At 44.4% G+C, this 21,731-nt stretch overlaps 2 protein-coding genes across 18 annotated transcripts in view; one reads left to right on the top strand and one right to left on the bottom strand.

Annotated features, from left to right (window-relative positions):
* PIGN (phosphatidylinositol glycan anchor biosynthesis class N) overlaps positions 1-15,703 on the bottom strand; it is a 169,918-nt gene extending 154,215 nt beyond the window's left edge. For 4 of the 8 annotated variants that reach the window (XM_073332239.2, XM_073332240.2, XM_073332242.2 and 1 more), the window contains exon 1: positions 14,589-15,703. The gene's annotated coding sequence lies outside the window, so the exon portion shown is untranslated. The remainder of the gene's footprint in view (positions 1-14,588) is intronic. The other 4 variants (XM_073332238.2, XM_073332237.2, XM_073332244.2 and 1 more) reach the window with 4 other exon arrangements.
* The window catches only part of RELCH (RAB11 binding and LisH domain, coiled-coil and HEAT repeat containing), a 122,321-nt gene continuing 115,652 nt past the window's right edge, over positions 15,063-21,731 (top strand). For 2 of the 10 annotated variants that reach the window (XM_073332231.2, XM_073332227.2), the window contains exon 1: positions 15,076-15,859. In XM_073332231.2, the coding sequence (XP_073188332.2) occupies positions 15,361-15,859 (499 nt within the window). In that variant the 5' untranslated portion in view covers positions 15,076-15,360. Of the gene's footprint in view, positions 15,860-21,731 lie in introns of all 10 variants that reach the window. The other 8 variants (XM_073332225.2, XM_073332229.2, XM_073332234.2 and 5 more) reach the window with 7 other exon arrangements.

The following is a 21,731-nucleotide window of genomic DNA, read 5'->3' as shown; positions in this document are numbered from 1 at the left end:
TAAAGGTCACACAATATATGCCTATTGACAGTAACACTGAATTTATATGACTGAAAACACACTTACCAATCAAACTCAAATTAACCTTCTCTAGGATCTGTATGCAGAACCCAAACATATTAAATTGAAATTTGTCATCTTAACTACACAGTACAGAATTACACTATGAATAACAGTGGGATGATGACAAAGCCCCTTTTCCCCTCCTTTTCAGAAACCTGATTTTCTTTTTGAATTGAGGCATAATACACAGCTGTTTGTCACACAATGAAACTGCAAATATAGTATTTCCACTTGCTTTTACATTTAAATATGCTTTTGTGACGCAGACCATCTGCTTTAAATTATTTTATGTTCAACATTTTCATTGAATATTTTGTACATTACAATAACAAATGACAACTCTTTTAAATTGTAAATGTGGTTCAGCAATGCACAGCTAAACCCGAGGCAAAAAGCTCACAGAGAATTAAATATTCTGGTTAATATCACTCTGATTATCAAGATAACTCTATATCACTAATTCCTATGCAAAATCTCCAAGGGATAAACATGATTATCAGCCATTCTACCTTGTAGGTCATGAAATATCAGAGATGTCTTATGCCTTGAACTCCTGGATTTCTAATAACCATTTACCTATAGCAGTGGTTCTCAGCCAGGGATCTGGGGTCCCCTAAGGGACCGTGAGCAGGTTTCAGAGGGGCCACCAAACCGGGCCAGTGTTAGACTTGCTGGGACCCAGGGCAGAAAGCTGAAGCTCCCAGCCCTGCCACCTGGGGCTGAAGCCGAAGCCTGAGCAACTTTAGCTTTGTGGGGATCCCCTGTGGTGTGGGGCCCTGGGCACTTGCCCTGCTTGCTACACCCTAATGCTGCTCCTGGCTTTTATATGCAGAAAAACAGTTGTGGCACTGGCAGGCCTTGGAGTTTTTATACCATGTTGGGGGGGCCTCAGAAAGAAAAAAGTTAAGAACCCCTGCCCTATAGGACAGGGGTTGCAGATCTCCTACCCATATAGCTGAGAATAATGCTAAAAGGAAGACAATTTTGAGGTTATGAAAATGTATGGGTACTTCCCTTGAGAGGGAAGGATTACATTAAAAGTGAAAGACTACATTCCAGCATTACTGAAGGAACCAAGCGCGTCACCCTTAGGTGACCTTCACTTACTACTTGGAAAAAATGAACTATTAGAAGGAACCTGTGACACTGCACCCTATAGTCGTTATAGTAATATTTTTATACTATGATTATGACATAATTATTATGCTTTTTGTACAAGATAGGTCATGTAAGGTGTCACTGAAAAAGTTATGATTTGCTGAATATGATTATCTTATTTGTATGCATGAATCATTTTTGTATCTGAAGTTATAAATACTGACTATGTAGCTGTACTTCAAATGTAGTTATACCTGGGTAACACCCACTAAATATCAGGTTGTAAAGGGCCTATTCAGGGTAATGGGCCATTAAAAAGAACAACAGGCCTTCGGAGAAGCTTATCCCCCACTGGGTGAGCCTTGCTGAGAACCCTCTAGACAGCATGTAAGTAATGGATGCTATGACTCTACAAGGACATGTGACCAGGCCACATGATCCTGGACTCCATCTTGGGATGTCAGTATTTTTCCACAAACTGGTCTGGGAACCAAGCTTTGAAACAAAGTGTTCCTGCCCTATGCTAAAGCAGGGGAAGGGATAGCTCAGTGGTTTGAGCATTGGCCTGCTAAACCCAGGGTTGTGAGTTCAATCCTTGAGGGGACCATTTAGGGCTCTGGGGCAAAAATTGGGGATTGGCCCTGCTTTGAGCAGGGGGTTGGACTAGATGACCTCCTGAGGTCCCTTCCAACCCTGATATTCTATGATTCTATATAAGGCAGGGAGTGACATCATCTGTGGTTCTTCACTCCCCACACAAGATGACATCTGGAAAAACCTGAGGAACAAAGACTGAACTGGGGGAAGTGCTGGACCCAGGCTAAAGGGATTTCTAGTCTGTGTAAGAAAGACCTGGGGATTCCAAGCTGTAAAGTAAGTGCAGCTTGTCCCATAAGAATCTGCAGCCCACCTGTATCATCAGCCAGGGTGAGAATTTGCTACTTCATATCCTATCTTTCTAATAACTTAGATTTTGTTTGCATTTTGTTTATTTACTAGGTAATCTGCTTTATCTGTTTGCTATCACTTACAATCTATCTTTTATAGTTAATAAACTTATTTTATGTTTTTATCCAAACCAGTGAGCTTTGACTGGAGTGCTTGGGGAAAATCTCTGCTTGGTTACCACAAGTGTGCATTGTTCACACTGAGGAAGAGGCACACTGGGCATTAAACCCATATACTAGCCAGATTTGATAAGGACAGGATGGTACTTCTCTGGGGTCCTAGGCTGGAAAGCTGGTGATTAGAGAGTCTGCTTGTAACTGCAGCTGAGTGTGTCCCTACCTGTGTGAATGCTGGTGAAAGTGCAGGCTGGAGGGCTTTACAGCTTATCACAGCAGCACAGTGTGAGAGGGAGCCCAGGCTGGTGGGTCAGAGGGCTCAGTGGTACCCCAGTTCACAATGGCACCCGTCACAGAACCTATCATATGAGACACTGCCTCAATCTGCACACAATTAAGGCTGCTGCCTGAATCAGAAAAGAACTATCCCCGAGATCCTTACCTACATTCTTACAACAGGACAAAGATTCTCCATAACTGATAAAAGACATGGGATTGAAAAAGCATGGAAGTCATCAAGCTAGAGCAGCTTTGCTGTCTCAAATGAGCCATATCAGACAACCTAGATCTCCAAGCCTTGCAGACATTTTCAATATGTTACTAGCCACTTCAGTCAGCTCTTCATTATTACTACCCGAGCTATCTCATCCAGCCCGCCCGCCCACAAATCAACAAGATATTGTGAAGTGCATGAGTGCTGCAGCCTGATTTTTGGTCTCCTTTTTTCTGTGCAGTGCAGCATTTGGTAGTCCCAAGCCATGCAGAAAGGCGGCAGCTGGAAAAGAAGCAAGCCCACTCACAAAGTGAAAGAATGCAGGTGGCACAGCTCCTTCCTTATAGACCAGAGTGGATTGGGGGAGAAGCCAAAATATTCTTTTGAATGGCACAGCAAATGTGAATGTAGAGTATGAAGGGAGCAGAATGGAAATAGAGTGACCCCAAGTGGCAAACAAGAATATGGTGAACTTGCATCAGATCCATCTTGTAACAGAAGGTAGAACTAAAAATATCAAAGTCACTGCACATCCCACCTTGCAATCATTTAAGAACTATTCTAAATAAATACAGGAAAGAAAGTTACTATCTACGGAAGAGAGCATTGGTTAAAATGTGTTCCATAGGAGCTAATACGTAAAAGAGGAAAGCTTTAAAACAGAGTTTAAATACAATCTACGTCTAATTTTAAACTCATTTTCTTATTAATATCCATTTTACTTATTAACGAAGATGAGTATTTAAATAAGTGATTTCTTCTTCTTAGCCTATTCTTTCTACTTAATCAATCTTGAACTGATGTTACAATGGTGATATTGTAACATCAGTCATCTTCAATATCCCATTCGTTCGCTAACAACTTCAATAACAGCAAGGGAAATATAGAAAATAGCAACTAAGTAAACTGCTGTTTGTGTCTTCCTTCAAGTTTACTTCAATGTCAAAATTGCTCTAAATTTAATTCTCCCAGAAAGGAGGAAGAGAGTAATATTTACAAAATGCATACCACCACTTTTGATAAACATAAATAGGGTCAGTCCAAATTTGCCTGGGAGGGAAGAGGGGAAGGGGTTTTTCTTTTGTTTGCTGAACACAGATAAATAGATAAATACAATATTACAGCTTTTCACAGTGATTTCGCCCTTCATTTTTTACTCAAAAAGCAGTACCTTCATGGGGGAATGGAGGGAAACAGTGCAAAAGCATCTTTTTTGAATAATGTTCCCAATGAATTTCATTTATATAACTGTGCCTTTCATAAACATGTGCATGTGAAGGACAGCTTGTTGCTCTCCAAGGTCCTAGGACTTGCTTTGGTCTCTCCGAATGTGAGTCACTGTCCCCATAGCGAGCTTTAAACAAGGTAGCCTATTTCCCCTTGTTTTTTCCTACCCCCCCCCCCCCCAGATGTTCTGGTTTAACTTGGATTTAAACTTGGAGAGTGGTCAGTTTGGATGAGCTATTACCAGCAGGAGAGTGAGTTTGTGTGTGTATGGGGGTGGGGGGGTGAGAAAACCTGAATTTGTACTGGAAATGGCCCACCTTGATTATCATGCACATTGTAGGGAGAGTGGTCACTTTGGATGAGCTATTACCAGCAGGATAGTGAGTTTGTGTGTGTTTTTTGGGAGGGGGGTGAGGGGGTGAGAGAACCTGGATTTGTGCAGGAAATGGCCCAACTTGATGATCACTTTAGATAAGCTATTACCAGCAGGACAGTGGGGTGGGAGGAGGTATTGTTTCATATTCTCTGTGTGTATATAAAGTCTGCTGCAGTTTCCATGGTATGCATCCGATGAAGTGAGCTGTAGCTCACGAAAGCTCATGCTCAAATAAATTGGTTAGTCTCTAAGGTGCCACAAGTACTCCTTTTCTTTTTGCGAATACAGACTAACACGGCTGTTACTCTGAAACAAACTGAAGTGATTCATTTCTTCTGGCTTTGTAAAATACCATAATTTAGAACCTAATCTAAGAGTATCTGGTATTTTTGAAAGCTGGGCTACTCTTTTTATTAGTCCATCATCTTGTACAAATTTCTGGATCCTACACGGTACCTAGTAGTTTTTGTGCTCTACAAATATGATAGGTTTATCAAAGACATTTTACTCCTGAGGGAATTCTGCACCAAAAAAATAAAATAAAATTCTGAATAAAATTCAAAAATTAAAAATCATGCACACAATATTTTAAAATTCTGCAAATTTTATTTATCTATAAATAAATGTGGCTCTAGCATGGCAGTGGGGAGCACAGGCCACTGGCTGTATTGAGGTGGGAGATCACCCTGAAGCCCCAGGGTACTGGGACTCGACAGTGAGGCTGCACCTGACCCTGACACAGTGCAAGGGCTGGGCCTGCTCCAGAAACACCCTGGGGGTCCTGTCCCTCTACACCAGGTGTACCAGTTGTGGGTGGGCAGGCTCAGCCCAGCAGGATCCAGGTGTGGAGGGGCTTAGTGCAGGGGGATCCGGGTGTGCGGTGAGAGGTTTCTGTTGTGCGGCAATTTGGGTTCAGAGGGCTCAGTGGGAGATCTAGATGCACAGGGGCTCATTGGGGGGTTCCGGGTGCACAGGCAATGGGACTCTGCAGGGGATCCAGGTGAAGATGGTTGGGGCTCAGTGGGAGGGTCTGGGTGTGGGGAGATAGGGCTTGGTGGGGGGGGTCGAGGTGCTGGGAGAGTAGGGCTTGATGAGGGGGTCGGAGTCCAACCGCAGCTACTTGGGGATCAGAGGGGTGGGGGCCTGGGTGCGGGGGGCTCGTTGGAGGGGTCCAGGTGTAGGGGGGTAGGGTTTGTCAGGGTGACCGTTCGGTGGGCCTGCTTATCTAGGGAGCCCCATCTGCTGCTGAGGAGATGCCGCATGCCAGGCTCCCACTCCCCGACCCTCCCCCCCCCATTCCCCTATACCCTTTTCTTCTCCTTCCCCCTCTGCCCACTCTCACGTTCCCCTCCCCTATTCCACTCCCCTTCCTTCCCCACTGCCTATTCCTCCTACCCCCTCATCCCCCTTTCCCCCACCCCCACTTACCCAGCCCCACCACCAGCACTCACTGTTGCACAGAAAACAGGAAGCATACAGAAAGGGAGCACGACTGGCACTAGGACCCAGGAGGCGGCGTTCAGCTGCAGAGTCAGCAGAGTTGAGACAAGGCCTCCTTCAGCTGGACAGCTCTGCACTTGCAGAAATGAGGGGGTCAGTGGCATGTAACCCCATGTGCCCCCCCATGCCTCGTCTCTGTTTGGGGGTGTCATAAACATACAGCTAAGGGTGGCCTAGAATTCTTCCTTACCTGTAGGGGTTAAGAGGCTCAAATAGCTTGGTTGGCACCTGACCAACAGGACCAATGGGGGAAGAAGATACTTTCAAATCTTGGGACGGGGGAAGGTTTTGTTTGTGCTCTTTGTTTTGTGTAAGGGTTTCTCTTTTGGGACAGAGAAGGGCCAGACAGAAATCCATCTTCTGCAACCCATCCCAATCCAAGTCTCCAATATTGTAACCAGTATAGGTAAGCCAGGCAAGGCGGATTTAGTTTATCTTTTGTTTTTCTTGTGAATTTCCCCTGTGCTAAGGAGGAGGTTTATTCCTGTTTTCTGTAACTTTAAGGTTTTGCCCAGAGGGGAATCCTCTGTGTTTTGAATCTGAATACCCTGTATTTTCCATCCTGATTTTACAGAGATGATTTTTACCTTTTTTTTTTTTTTTTTTTTTTTTTTAAATTAAGTCCTTCTTTTAAGAACCTCACTGATTTTTCCATTATTCCAAGACCCAGGGGCTTCGGTCTTTGATCATTTTGTAACCAATTGGTTAGGATATTATTCTCAAGCCTCCCTAGGAAAGGGGGTGTACGGGCTTGGAGGAATTACTGGGGGAAGAGGAACTCCAAGTGGTCTTCTTCCCCGGTTCTTTGTTAAATCACTTGGTGGTGGCAGCGTTACTTAAACCCAAGGTACAAGGGAGAATTTGTGCCTAGGGAGTTTTTAACCTAAGCTGGTAGAAATAAACTTAGGGGGTCTTTCATGTGGGTCTCCATGTCTGTACCCTAGAGTTCAGAGTGGGGAGGGAACCCTGACAGGGCGGAGGAACAATCCCCCCAAAAAACTGCGCCCATGGTCGTTCCTCCTGCACGTGGCTTCCCTTTGCTTCCCAGCAGTTTTCTGCAGGGAAGCACAGGAATTCTGCCAAGGGGCTGTTTTCTGGGGGCGCGCAGTCACTCAGAATCCCCCCAGGAGTAAATTTGGACAACAGACAGAACTCTAGACTGATTCAAATGGAAACTTTTGTCTTCAGAACAAACCTTGATACACTCTCAAGCACAGACTTGTTTGGAAGAAACTGCAAGATATGTATAAAAAGAGAGCCTCAAATTCAACAACTCACCAAGCAAAACAAATGTTACTAGGAACTCCAAAACGAAGGTTGCAAAATACGAGGGGAAAAAATGGGGGGTGGTTTATACTAGCTCCAAGAAAGTGTTAAAATTCCATGCTGGCAGAAGAACATTAATCTCATTCTGAATCAAGGAGAATGCTTTGAAGATTCTTAAACTGTTTTAATGCAAAGAAATGGTCTTCACTTTGTCTCCTTGGATAGTAGTAATAACTGCTGACTGCACTTTTTATAAATGCTGATACAAACAGTTTTCTAGCTTTGCATAAACCCTAAAGCCTGAATATCAACTATTTAAGCCTGAAAGTTTCCTTCACATTAGAATAAATCTTTATGTTTTCTCAATATAACAGTCAGTTCTCACATGTTCCTCATCATTTACCAGCTGTGAAATGATAAGCCCGCCTGGACTGAAATTCTGCAAAGCTTATATTAGCAGGCTTTAGAACTAGTTCAGACTGCATTTCCATTATAGACAGATATAGAGATTATTAACCTGCTGTATCTTATAGGGAGTCTATGCAGCAAATAAATAAATAAATCAGTTTACACTATCGGAGGAAACAATGAAAAACATAGCTGTACTTTCACAGGGCAGCCCAAGTGGTTAAAAGTTAGATCTTGCTAACAAGTTCCCAGAACTAATGAAATACCTTAATATATTCCATAAATAAGAAATTAGTAAAGCCCTGCACAGATACAAAATTTGTATCACATCTGATCCATGATCAGCAAAAATGGTCCATGGATATCCGCAGATTTGCAGGGCTCTAGTTATTGGGAGCTACCAACCAGCTGTGCTACTCCACACCTACCTAAGCTGTTAGCCGATAGTGAAACTTACCAATGGGTTTTGAAAGTTTCACTTTGCAGCTGTGGCACAGAGTACACACTGTGGAAAACAGTTGGAAAAATTTGGCAGAGGTAACAGGGCAGACGTACAAACCTGGAGAATGTAGGGGGAAAAAAGAGAACAGACCAGAAAGGGGAATATTGCTCCAATTTTTATAATAAGAATACTAATTAGAAAGAATTAATAAAAATTACTTTCAGTTTCCTGCTTCGTAAGCCAGCAGTAACCGTAATCATTCTATAGCCAGACCTAGTCTTTGCATTTTTGGATGGACAGATGAGGCAATATTTGAGCGGCTCACTTATAAACAAGATCTCCTGGCCTCAGAAATCACATAACTATACACCTGGCTAGCATTAAGATATGGAGAAAGTTGATTATTCACTTCTTTGTAGTACTCCCTATACTTAACTAACTTCTTCTGTGGTAGAGAAGCAGTACCCTATTGTTCATGCCAGGGTTTGTATCATAGTTGTCAACATTTGTAAGTGTTTCAAGTGAAATTCTCCAAAATATTTAGGAGCTGGGGAGCACTAGGTCTCGATATTGCATGGTTACAGGCACACAATGTTGGCTTGTTCCCAAATTTCCATAAAATATTATTGAGTAACCATGAATACACCTGTTTAACTGACTTTTCTTCCCCGTCAGTACACCACATACACCATTTCCGCAAAATTATATAGTGATACTTAAAAAGGGAGGAATACTTTACTATGGGATAGAGATTAATTTTGTACTCCACAGCAGTTTTTAGCTCATGGGGTTAAATTCAATGCTTAGCATAAACAGATGCACCTCTGCTGATTTTAGTGGAGTTATATCAATTTACAGCAGACCTGAATTTGCTTTCCAATAGTTAGCCAACAAGTCTAAAATGAAGGTTAAAACTGGAGCGTGCATTGAAGGCCATTAGAAGATGCTGCAAGTTGAGACTATTTTTTCTTTTTAATTTTCACTTTAAAAGCAAACAGTCACTATAACAAATTTTGAATACATTCATTAGAAATCAACTCACTTAACTCTGCAGTGTAGTATAAACAAGCAGTATAAAACTTCTGCAACAGTAAATTGTATATTGGTTAAAACATGCTAAAACCAGATTTAAAAGCAAACATATTCTGACTAAATACGTCCCAGGATTCCCAATTTCAGTAAAAGAATTCCCTCATTTCAATTCATGTCCTCATTGTCAGTGCCCGCTTAGACCTAAAATCACTATTTTTAAAATGGAATTTTCAGTATGCGGTCTTTTTTGCAACATTAAGTTGCATTATTTTCTGGTCTTTTAAACGCTGCAAACATATGGCCTACAATAAAGGTATTTAAAAATTATGAATATTTATTGTATTAAGCATATTGGATTCTCTGTGTGTGTGTGTTAGAAGCCATTATTTTAAGTAAATATCTTCAGTAGACACTTCAGTTTTTTTACATTGCAGAAAGAGGGTATGGACTGACAGTATGCTACCATATTCTTAGAAAACTATTTTCTTTGTTATTAAATACATTTCAAAATGCCCTAGGGATGGGAAATTAAGTTAATTCTGGACTAATCTAATCTGCACAAACCATAATTTGCAATCATTCAAAAACAGCCATATCTTGTTCTCAGCAAAGACTTAATACTGTAGCCAAGTGCTGTAATGAAATCTTCTATTACTAAGACTTCAGGCCCAATCTTACACCCACAGCAGAGCAAAAATCCTATTGAGCTACCTTTACAAAACAGAGTACAGAACATTTGCTAGTATAGTATGAAATACGGACAGGGCTTCATATTGGAGAAAACATGCAAGGAACCAAATTACCAGTGCTATATTGTATATCTATTAAGTTGAAATTTAAGTCAGCACTCCTCATGGAGTAAGGGTGCCTGTTTGTATGCAGGTTTGCAATTTGGGGGTTGTTAGATCCTTGGTTGCTCAGGTACTATCTGAGCCCAAGAGCACTTTATTCACAAATCTCTAGCAAAGGAAGTGAGCTTTTATTTTGTATGTGGAACTTGCTAGTTAACCATGCCTTTTGTCACCTCTAGCTTAGACTTCTCTAATGTAACCCACATCGAGCAGCACTTTAAAGGCATTCAGAAGGTTGAATTAGCCACTTTCAACACACTAAGCAATGCTTTTTGCAGACAGAACTTTATAATGCTGAGCCATAGTTAAGTGTCGTTTCTGAGTAGCTTCCAGGGGGAGTCTCAAATGTTGATTTTGACTTTACAAAGACCTAAACATATTGGGACCTGACTAATCTATGGCATGTCTACAATATGGACATGTTTATTCCTGTTAGTCTGCAGGAGTTAAAACAGCTATAGGAGAGTGAACTGGCCTCCACTATTAATTGTGTATCGACACAAGTGTTTATTACTTTCCCATCAATTATACTGTAGTCAATAAAAAGGAGTACTTGTGGCACCTTAGAGCCTAAAATTTATTTGAGCATAAGCTTTCGTGAGCTACAGCTCACTTCATCACATGCATTCAGTGGAAAATACAGTGGGGAGATTTTATATACACAGAGAACACGAAACAATACCATACACACTGTAAGAAGAGTGATCAGGTAAGATGAGCTATTACCAGCAAGAGAGAAAACAAAACCTTTTGTAGTGATAATCAAGGTGGGCCATTTCCAGCAGCTGACAAGAACGTGTGAGGAACAGTGGGGGGTGGAGGGGGGGGAATAAATATGGGGAAACAGTTTTACTTTGTGTAATGACACATCCACTCCCAGTCTTTATTCAAGCCTAATTTCCACAGTGTCCAGTTTGCAAATTAATTCCAATTCAGCACTCTCTCGTTGGAGTCTGTTTTTGAAGTTTTTTTGTTGAAGAATTGCCACTTTTAGGTCTGTAATCGAGTGACCAGAGAGATTGAAGTGTTCTCCGACTGGTTTTTGAACATTATAATTCTTGACGTCTGATTTGTGTCCATTTATTCTTTTACGTAGAGACTGGCTAATGTACATGGCAGAGGGGCATTGCTGGCACATGATGGCATATATCACATTGGTAGATGTGCAGGTGAACAAGCCTCTGATAGTGTGGCTGATGTCATTAGGCCCTATGATGGTGTCCCCTGAGTAGATACGTGGGCACAGTTGGCAACGGGCTTTGTTGCAATGATAGGTTCCTGGGTTAGTGGTTCTGTTGTGTGGTTTGTGGTTGCTAGAGAGTATTTGCTTCAGGTTGGGGGGCTGTCTGTAAGCAAGGACTGGCCTGTCTCCCAAGATCTGTGAGAGTGATGGGTCGTCCTTCAGGATAGGTCGTAGATCCTTGATGATGCGCTAGAGGAGTTTTAGTTGGGGGCTGAAGGTGATGGCTAGTGGCGTTCTGTTATTTTCTTTGTTGGGCCTGTCCTGTGGTAGGTGACTTCTGGGTACTCTTCTGGCTCTGTCAAGATGTTTCTTCACTTCAGCAGGTGGATATTGTAGTTGTAAGAACACTTGATAGAGATCTTGTTGGTGTTTGTCTCTGCCTGAGGGGTTGGAGCAAATGCGGTTGTATCGTAGAACTTCGCTGTAGACAATGGATCGTGTGGTGTAGTCTGCAGCTTTCATCCAGACATGCAGGTAGGCACAACGGTCAGTAGGTTTCCGGTATAGGGCGGTGTTTATGTGACCATCGCTTATTAGCACCATGGTGTCCAGCAAGAGGATCTCTTGCGTGGACTGGTCCAGGCTGAGGCTGATGGTGGGATGGAAATTGTTGAAATCATGGTGGAATTCCTCAAGAGCTTCTTTTCCAGGGGTCCAGATGATGAAGATGTCATTAGTGTAGGGCAAGTAGAGTAAGGGCATTAAGGGACGAGAGCTGAGGAAGTGTTGTTCTAAGTCAGCCATAAAAATGTTGGCATACTGTGGTGCCATGCGGGTACCCATAGCAGTGCCGCTGATTTGAAGGTATACATTGTCCCCAAATGTGAAATAGGTATGGGTGAGGACAAAGTTCAGCCACCAGGTTTGCCGTGACATTATCGGGGATACTGTTCCTGATGGCTTGCAGTCCATCTTTGTGTGGAATGTTGGTATAGAGAACTTCAACATCCAGATTGGTTAGGATGGTGTTTTCAGGAAGATCACTGATGGATTGTAGTTTCCTCAGGAAGTCAGTGGTATCTCAAAGATGGCTAGGAATGCTGGTAGCGTAGGGCCTGAGGAGGGAGTCCTTGAGGAATTCCACCATGATTTCAACAATTTCCATCCCACCAGCAACCTCAGCCAGAACCAGTCCACACAAGAGATCCACTTCCTGGACACTACAGTGCTAATAAGCAATGGCCACATAAACACCACCCTATACCGGAAACCTACTGATTGCTACACTTACCCATATGCCTCCAGCTTTCATCCAGACCACACCACACGATCCATTGTCTACAGCCAAGCTCTACGATACAACCACATTTGCTCCAACCCCCCAGACAGAGACAAACACCTGCAAGATCTCTATCAAGCATTCTTACAACTACAATACCTACCTGCTGAAATGAAGAAACAGCTTGACAGAGCCAGAAGAGTACCCAGAAGTAACCTACCAACCAACAGAACACCACTAGCCATCACCTTCAGCCCCCAACTAAAACCTGTCCAACGCATCATCAAGGATCTACAACCTATCCTGAAGGACGACTCATCACTCTCACAGATCTTGGGAGACAGGCCAGTCCTTGCTTACAGACAGCCCCCCATCCTGAAGCAAATACTCACCAGCAACCATACACCACACAACAGAACCACTAACCCAGAAACCTATCATTGCAACAAAGCCCGTTGCCAACTGTGCCCACGTATCTACTCAGGGGACACCATCATAGGGCCTAATGACATCAGCCACACTATCAGAGGCTCGTTCACCTGCACATCTACCAATGTGATATATGCCATCATGTGCCAGCAATGCCCCTCTGCCATGTACATTGGCCAAACCGGACAGTCTCTACATAAAAGAATAAATGGACACAAATCAGATGTCAAGAATTATAACATTCATAAACCAGTCAGAGAACATTTCAATCTCTCTCGATTACAGACCTAAAAGTGGCAAGTCTTCAACAAAAAACTTTCAAAAACAGATTCCAACGAGAGACTGCTGAAATGAAATTAATTTGCAAACTGGACACCATGAAATTAGGCTTGAATAAAGACTGGGGTGTCATTGCACAAAGTAAAATGATTTCCCCATGTTTATTCCCCTTCCCCCCCTCCCCTACTGTTCCTCACAGGTTCTTATCAACTGCTGGAAATGGCCCACCTTGATTATCACTACAAAAGGTTTTGTTTTGGTTTTTGCTTCCCCGTCTCCGGCTGGTAATAGCTCACCTTACCTGATCACTCTCCTTACAGTGTGCATGGTAACACCCATTGTTTTATATTCTCTGCGTATATAAAATCTCCCCACTGTATTTTCCACTGAATGCATGTGATGAAGTGAGCTGTAGCTCACGAAAGCTTATGCTCAAATAAATTTGTTAGTCTCTAAGGTGCCACAAGTACTCTTTTTGTTTTTGCGGATACAGACTAACACGGCTGCTATTCTGAAAACCGTAGTCAATGCAGCTGCACAGGCATCACATAGCACACATTTGGATCTGGAGAGATCTTTATTACTGGTGATACATAAAATAGAAAGAACCCAGCTAGAGTCACTGATTTTTTGTAGGAAAGGAAGATAGGGGGAAAAACAGCTCTGGTGAGCAGAACACATTTCAGCTTGAAGTCATTGAGAAAAACAACATGTAAGCACACTGCAGCACTTTAGCTCAAATTGCCACTTTGCTTTGGCCCTCCAGCTAGTTCTCACTGTAACTCAGGGAGCATCACTCCACCTGCTCAGGATAGTTATTGATTTCTGGACATTTGTAGCGTTGTTGGAGCTGTTCTGGTCCCAGAATACTAAATTTGTTAGTCTCTCAGGTGCCACAAGTACTCCTGTTCTTTTTAAAGAGAGAAGGTGAATGAGCTGGTATCTGCTGGTGAAAGAGACAAGCTTTCAAGCTTCACAGACAGGAAGCGCTCCACATAGCTCAAAACCTTCTCTCTCTCTCTCACCAACAGAAGTTGGTCCAATAAAAAATGGTACTTGACCCACCTTGGCTCTTACTTATCGTTGGTCATTCTAACCTCGCCCCCCAACACCGCTGCATCCCAGGGCTGTATCGCGGGGGTGGGGGGAGAGAGTTGCTGCATGGGCAGCCCTCATGCCGGGTTATGTCTGGCTGCCATGCGAGACTCTGGGGCTCGTGTTCAGCGGTCCCCGCCCCGCTGCCGAGGCAGCAGGGAGGGGGTCCCGGCGGTAGCTCCCTGGCTGCCCCCGCGGGGTCGTCACCACTGAGAGACAATAAACCGGGACACCGGGGATGAGCCCGAGCCCGAGCCCGCGCCCGCAAACCTGGCGAGGCGCAGGGATCAGCCGCCCCCCGGCAGTCCCCGCCCCTCCCGCACCTGCTAGCGACCGAGCCAACCCCCGCCCCCGGCTCCGCCCCGCCCGGCCGAGCACGAGCCGCCCCGCAGAGCGCGCCGGAGGCTCCAGCAGCGCGGCAGCGCAGGAACCCCAGCCGCCCCGGCGCCCCACACCCAACCCCAGGAGCGAACTGCGCAAGCGCCGCCTCCGCGGCTACTTACTAGCTCACACGGGCCGCCAGCGCCGGCACCAACGTCCGCCCCACGCTTCCGTTCCGGCCTCGCGGACGCTCTCGCGAGACCTCGCAGCCTATCGCTCCGCCCCTAGCTTCTCTCTAGTCCCAGCCACTGATCCCGGCTGTAACCACCCACCCACTTCCGCCTCCAGGCCACGTCCCTTCCACTTGCAAAAGAGGTCAGCCCCCCATCACGTGCTTCCACGGGCCAGGCCCCGCCCCTTTACCAATCTAGGTCAGCCCTTCTCGCGCTGTAAACCCCTCTTAACATACACTCCGCCCATCTCCCTCCTATTTCCTTATGGCTCCAGCCTCTCCCGTGTGTCCGTCACCCGTAAGCCCCGCCCCTTCTGCCCTAAACCTCGCCCTTCTCAGGCTTCTGCTCAGGCCCCGCCTCTTCCTCTTCTTGTCTGTGGGAGGATTCCGTTGCACTTGACAGGGGAAGGGGGTGGAGCCTCCGAATCTGGCCCCGACTCCGACCGTTGCTTGCGGTTGGACGGGGAAATCTCGCGAGAGTTGTCACCCGGAAGCCGGCAGGGGAGGGAGGCAGGCAGGCAGGCAGGAGGAGAGTCGCGGTGCACCCTTGCTAGTGGCGGCGGCGGCACCCCTAGTAGTAGTGACTGGGGCGCCGCGCCCGGGGCTGGTCCCGGCGCCGCGGGGCTGGAGAGGCGGCGCCGCAGCAGGGGCCAGGGCGTGTCGCTGGGCAGGCCAGGCCGGGCGGGCGGGAGGCGGCTGCGCGGCCCGTGTCGCGCTGTAAGATGGCGGCGGCGGGCGGAGGCAGCAGCGTGAACCCGTTCCTCTGCGACTCCGAGGAAGACGAGGCGGAGGAGCCGAGAGCCGGCGGCAACAGCGATCCAGGCTCGGGAGGCCCGCTCTCCCCGCAGCAGCAGGAGGAGGAGGAGGAGGAGGCGGCTGTGGGCGGTCCCGGGGGGCTGCCGGGTCTGCGGGCGGCAGCCCTCGGGGAGGCCGGCTGGGGCGGGCCCGGCGCCGGAGAGCCACCCCGGGTGCCCGTGGACGCGCTGGCGGCGCAGCTGCTGCGGGACCAGTTCCTGCTGACGGCGCTGGAGCTGCACACGGAGCTGCTGGAGAGCGGCCGCGAGCTGCCCCGCCTGCGCGACTATTTCTCCAACCCGGGCAACTTCGAGCGGCAGAGCGGCACCCCGACCGCGGGGGGAGCCCCGGGCCTGTGGGGAGCTGCCTGCGCGGCGCCGGGGGGAGCGGCGGCCAGCGGCAAGGAGCCCGGTCCCGGGCAGCTCAGTAAGTGATCCTCGCTTGCCACAGGGAAGAAGGGGCGTGTGCCCTGCCGGCGTCTCTATGAGGTGGGAGGGGTGCGATGGGGGACTAGGGGGAGAGATGTCTGGTGGCTGGACCTAGGTGTGTCTGGGTGTGTGTGAGGGGGACGGGGGTGTAGTGGGGGCTGCTATGGGCGTGGGTACAAGGGCTGGTTGTTACGCTGCAGGTGCAGACTGGAATCGGGAGGGTTTGCTACTAGTGCAGCAGTGTTAAAGCCCGGCTATTGTATTTTCTAGTGAAATGTCAGCAGGACTCAGTAGAAAATTTCTAGCCATGTTACCTTAGAAGTCATCTTGTTTTGAGTTGTGTGTGATTAAATTTTAAGGCAATTCTTGTGGAGAGAGAGGTAGGCATTTCTGCTTTAATCCTGGCCTGTTCTCACGTTTGTTTCTCTTATCTGACACACCAGTCAGATCACACATTCATGGTTCCACTGGGAGTGAGTTTTTCTTGGGGTTGGGACTAAGAGGAAATATGTTTTGGCTTATGACTGACGATCCTAAACTCTATAATTTCCAATATGAGCTGTCAAAGGTGACTATTAAAAGGTCAATGTATTGACCCTGGCAACATAAAAAACAACATTCTGAATGCCCTAATATTTTTATTCAGTTTCACAGGACTTAGCTGTTGAACCACAGAGTACAATGACTGCCATAATTAATGCTAGCAGATTTAGAGAGCACCAGCTGTCTATGTCCTGTCATCTCTCTAAAATGTTTTGGAGGGAAATGTGTATCATCAGTGTTGGGTGGGTTTGTTTGGGGGTTTTTTTTGTTTGGAGTAAGGCAGGCAAAGATAGTGTTTGCGAAGTTGTCAGACTTAGCAGAAGACCTTACTGCTGCTAAGTATCACCGACCGCCTTTATTTATGGATGAACAGATGACAATATGCTTGCATTATTTACATAAAATACCTGCTTTCCATAAAGACTCTCATGGTGATGACATGGGGTCTAAAACACAAGTCTTAAGTTAAGTAAAAGATTAGATTAATTCTATAAGAAGAAATGGTTTTCTCTTTCTCAATCCCTTGACTTTTAATTTGTGATTTACTGAAATCTTTATATTAAATGGAAGGGATGAAAGTGTTCGTGGTTAATAGAAACTTGGATGATATGTACATATGCTCTAGTTTTATTTCAAGAGAATATCCATCTTGTGTGTAAGATGCCTCCCAAATAATGGGACACATTCATAAGTAACATTACTGGTACAAAGCCATACTATAGACTTAAACTTTGGAAATGGCTTTTGGGGTTTCATTTAATATCTTCAGCCACCCAAAAATCCACACCCCAGGAGCTTGTACTGCTTCTTATTGTAAGAAGCAGACTAATACATGATTATATCTAAAATTATATCATCGCACCCCAGTTATTGTAGTATTGCTTTTGAATATTATTTTTTAAATATTTAAAACATTATAATTTGCTTTCAAAGAGTAAGAACTGCAGTACTATATTCCTTCTTGACAAGATTAGTGGGTTTTGCAAAGACTTCTGCTTCAGGGCCACATACTAGCTTGGATGCTAAATTCACTTCCATCTGATTAAAAACTGCCCATTTTAGAAGTCTAACTATAGTCAGATTACTTGATTGATTTAATATTCTCATTGCTTTGTTAACATGAAATCTGGGTACTGTTGGAGATAGAATACTAGAGTAGATGGACCATAAATCTGATCCAGAGAGTTAAGCAGGGGCAACTTCCTCTAGTGACATACAGGGACAAGATGATGAGAAGCCTAGCCCTACCCTGTAACTCTCAGGTATGGGGTTTCTGCCAGGATGTGAAAGGAGAATTCTAGGCCATATCTACGCTACAGCAGCACACCTATGGTGCTGCAGCTGTGCTGCTGTAAAGCCGTAGCATACATTGACTGAAGGGGATTTTTTCCATTGAAGTAGACTATGTCTGCACTTAAGACGCTACAGCTGCACCACTGTGGCACTTCAGTGTAAACACTTACCTCAGTGACAGGAGGGTTTCTTCTGTCACTATAGGTAATCCATGTCCCCGAGAGGCAGTAGCTAGATTGATGGAAGAATTTTTCCATTGCCCTAAGGCAGTCTACACTAGAGATTAGGTCGGTTTAGCTGTGTTTCCTGGGATGTGGATTTTTCACACCTCTGAGACACAGCTATGTCAATGTAACTTTTCAGCATAGACCAGCCAGAGTTAATTCACCTTCGAGATGCGGTAGTGAGGCCACTGGAAGAATTCTTCCATTGACCTAGCTGCATCCACACTGGGGGTTAGGTTGACTTAAGTGCTCAGGACACACAATTTTTCATGGCCCTTAACAATGTAATCAGATCTAAACTTCTAAATTTAGACTAGGTGGCTTCATTTGCAGAAGATCTTAGTTAGAGCGGAGCCAAGTATGGGTGGGTAGCAACTTTAGATTTCCTTTCCTGGGCTTTAGTACTTTGGAGGATGCTGAAAAAGACTGGAGAGAGAACAATAGAGTTTTGAGCTATTTTAAGAAAGTCCTCTAATGCCTCTAGCCATGCCTACAATAAAAAGTTAGGTTGACACAGCTACATTGCTCAATTAGCCTAAACCCCTGCATAGACAGCATTAGGTCAGTGGAAGAATTCTTCTGTTGACCCAGCTACCACCTCTTAATGAGGTAGATTAACTAGAGGGATGGGAGAACCATGAAGCACTAAAGAGGTAGCTGTTTAAGTGTAGACATAGCCTTAGTGTTGATGTAGAAATTGAGGGCATGTCTACACTTAAAACGTTGCATCAGCACAGCTGCACCTCTGTAGCACTTTAATGAAGACACTCTAAACCAATGATTCTCAACCCGCAGGCCGCTTGAGGCCTGATCAGCACACAGCTGTGGCCCATGTGGCGTCGTCAGGGCAGTACAGTATATGTATTGTGTGGATGTGGACCACATAACTTCACACAGAGCTGCATATGCGGCCCACAGTAGTAAATAGGTTGAGAGCCACTACTCTAAGCCAACGGGAGAGAATTCTTCTGTTGGCATAGTTAATCCACCTCCTTAAGAGGCAGTAGCTATTTCGCCGGGAGAAGCTCTCCGACCAACAGAGCACTGTACACAAGGGGTTACGTCACTATAACTACGTAACTCAGGGTGTGGATTTTTCAAACCCATGAGCGATGTAGGTATACTGATATAGGTCTGTAGTGTAGACTACAGAGTCGCTAAAGCTATGTCTACGATACAGCTGCACGTCTATGGTGCTGCAGGTTTGCTGCTCGAGTGCCATACTGAAGACCCTCGCTACAGCAATGGAAGGGTATTTTCCATTCAATAGTTAACCTAGATACTGCCTCTCAGAGTGGTGGATTGAAAGAATTCTTCCATTGGCTTAGCAACATCTACCCTGGGGGTTACGGCAGCTTAGGTCTTTCAGGGGTCTGAGGTTTTTCACACCCAGGTGACATAGCTAGGTCAATCTAAATTTTAGTTGTAGATCAGGCCTAAATCACTCGTGTTTGGTGATCCATTGAAAAATATGTTTCAACTTGGCCAAATTTATTAGAGTTAAAAAGGTACTTTGCTTATGCACTAATTTTTAAATTGTAACTGGATATATTTTACCAGCCCTCAAATGTTCAACTCATATTATGCAAGTTAAGTGAATTTTTCATTCTGTTGCCCTGTCAGTGTTTTATTGGTGACGTGACTGAGTACATAAGAAAGTTGAGTGGAATTTCTCAATGTGCAGAGTCATTTGAGAGGGTGTGAGGCTTTGTATGAGTGAGGCAAGGCTTTAAAATATGCAAGTATATAGAATAAGATTGAGGGCCTCAGTAATCATTTACTCACTGAACAAATGCATCCATTTAATGACCCAAAGATTAAGTATGCAATGGAATTTGTTTTTTTCACGTTTCTTTTCATAATTAAGGAATTCTTCAGCTCAGAATAGCCCAGTCAACCTTATATGGAAGTCTACTGTTAAGATAATCATTTTAACTTTTTTAGTGCAAAATAGCAGCTGGAAATACAGCTAGTAAGTAGCCTGTGGCCAGTATCCTGTCCGTTGTTCACCAGCAAGTACTTTACAAACCACAGGTAGCCTATGGAGCAAAGTTCAGAATATTAGTTCAATGGAATAGGTCCTTTTAATAATGACCATAAAAAAGATGGTAACTTTTGAGTTTTCAAAAACTCTTTCTCTGGTTTCACCTGAAACTGGTCAAATAGAACTCCCAAAGACCATTAATATTCAAATGGTTGACGTTTTATATATTTCTGCTATAGTGTTCTCTCCGTTATCAGGCAGCAACAATGCATTAGGATGCAGCTGTAAACACAGAAACGATGGTAGTATTAGAAATGCAGATACAGGCATTCTTTGCAACAACCCTGCCCCTTCCCAGTTTGTTAATGAAGATACCTACGTGAGTGTAAAAAGTTTCATTACCCTTTACAGTCCTCTGATTGGTTTTCAAGCTGTGTAACAGTGCTCGCGCCCAAGGAAACTTAAAGTAATTTTGCACCAAGTCTCCTCTGCAGAAGCACTGCAATATCAATTGAGGCATACTGAGTTTACATAAAAAGAAAAGGAGTACTTGTGGCACCTTAGAGACTAACAAGTACGTAGGTGCCACAAGTCCTCCTTTTCTTTTTGCGAATACAGACTAACACGGCTGCTACTCTGAAACCTGAGTTTACATAAAATTCCATTTCCGATTCCTGAATCTTGTTTTCCACCCCCACAAACTTTTGGTGGCTCCTTTGAGGAGGCATGTTACGCACCGACAGCCTTAACACTGTACTTTGGGAACAGCAGGTCAAGAAATATTGACTGTATCGAAAAACTGTGCCCTTCAGTAATGTGTTTGATGCATTCTTTCAACAAAGAGCCCAGAGAGCATTCAGCCTGTAATGTTTGAACCAGCTGGAATCCTAAAAACTACCAGCAGGTTTCTTATGCTCATGGCTATGCAAAACTGTCAGATCTTTACAGGTTTAAATTTTAACAAGGGATTTTTTTTCTGCTCCTACTCCCCTAAATTGAAATTTCTGTTTTCCAACATTCAATTCGGATTATGGCAATATTATGAGTTACGTTGTTAAATCTACTAACAAAGAAATATAAGATGTTAACACCAATTCCATTCAGTAAATTCTTTAAACTGCTTTTTCAGCTGTTGTGAAATACTGTTTCAACACTCAGGGTCTACGGTCCAGGGACTGCACCAGGATAGCTATGATGCTGTAGTTATGCCAATATAACCCTGTAGTGTAGATGCAGCATACTCTGATGGAGGGTTTTTTTTTCCATTCGTGTGGAATCACCTGTTCCCCAATTCTGTAACTGGGTTGACAGAATCATCCTTCCCTTGACCTAGCTGAGCCTACATTGGCAGTTTGGTAGGCATAGCTACACTGTTCAGGGGCATGGAATTTTCACACTAGTTGGAATTATTAATATCTGAAATTATTAATATTGATATTTGAAACCACCAAACACTAATGTAACCATAAATTCCTTTATTAAATCCAGAGGCCAAATGATATTTATACAGTTGCTCTAAACATGCCTAAAAAGTATGTCTAATAAGCAATCTACTAAATCCAAACAATAACAAAAGAATTATAAGCATTGGAATAAGATACTTACAAATAGGCTAAACCTGGGGGTGCTTTAGACCCACATTGCTTGGCTCCAACATGGTCAGGCAGATATCAGCAATGAACCCTTTAAGGGTTTACTTCTTATACCCTTTAACAAACAAGTGATATCATTGCCAATGACTGTCTTCAGCTAAAAAAACAATTTGAATCAGTTCACCCTTTTTTCCAGTCTTAATCCAGATAAGATTTACAAACTCCTTTGGCTCT

The sequence above is a fragment of the Lepidochelys kempii genome, chromosome 2 (genome assembly GCF_965140285.1).
Source record: "Lepidochelys kempii isolate rLepKem1 chromosome 2, rLepKem1.hap1, whole genome shotgun sequence".
NCBI classification, from domain to species: domain Eukaryota; kingdom Metazoa; phylum Chordata; order Testudines; family Cheloniidae; genus Lepidochelys; species Lepidochelys kempii.
Note: the sequence above shows the minus strand (reverse complement) of the source record. Positions and strands in the feature narration are given on the sequence as shown.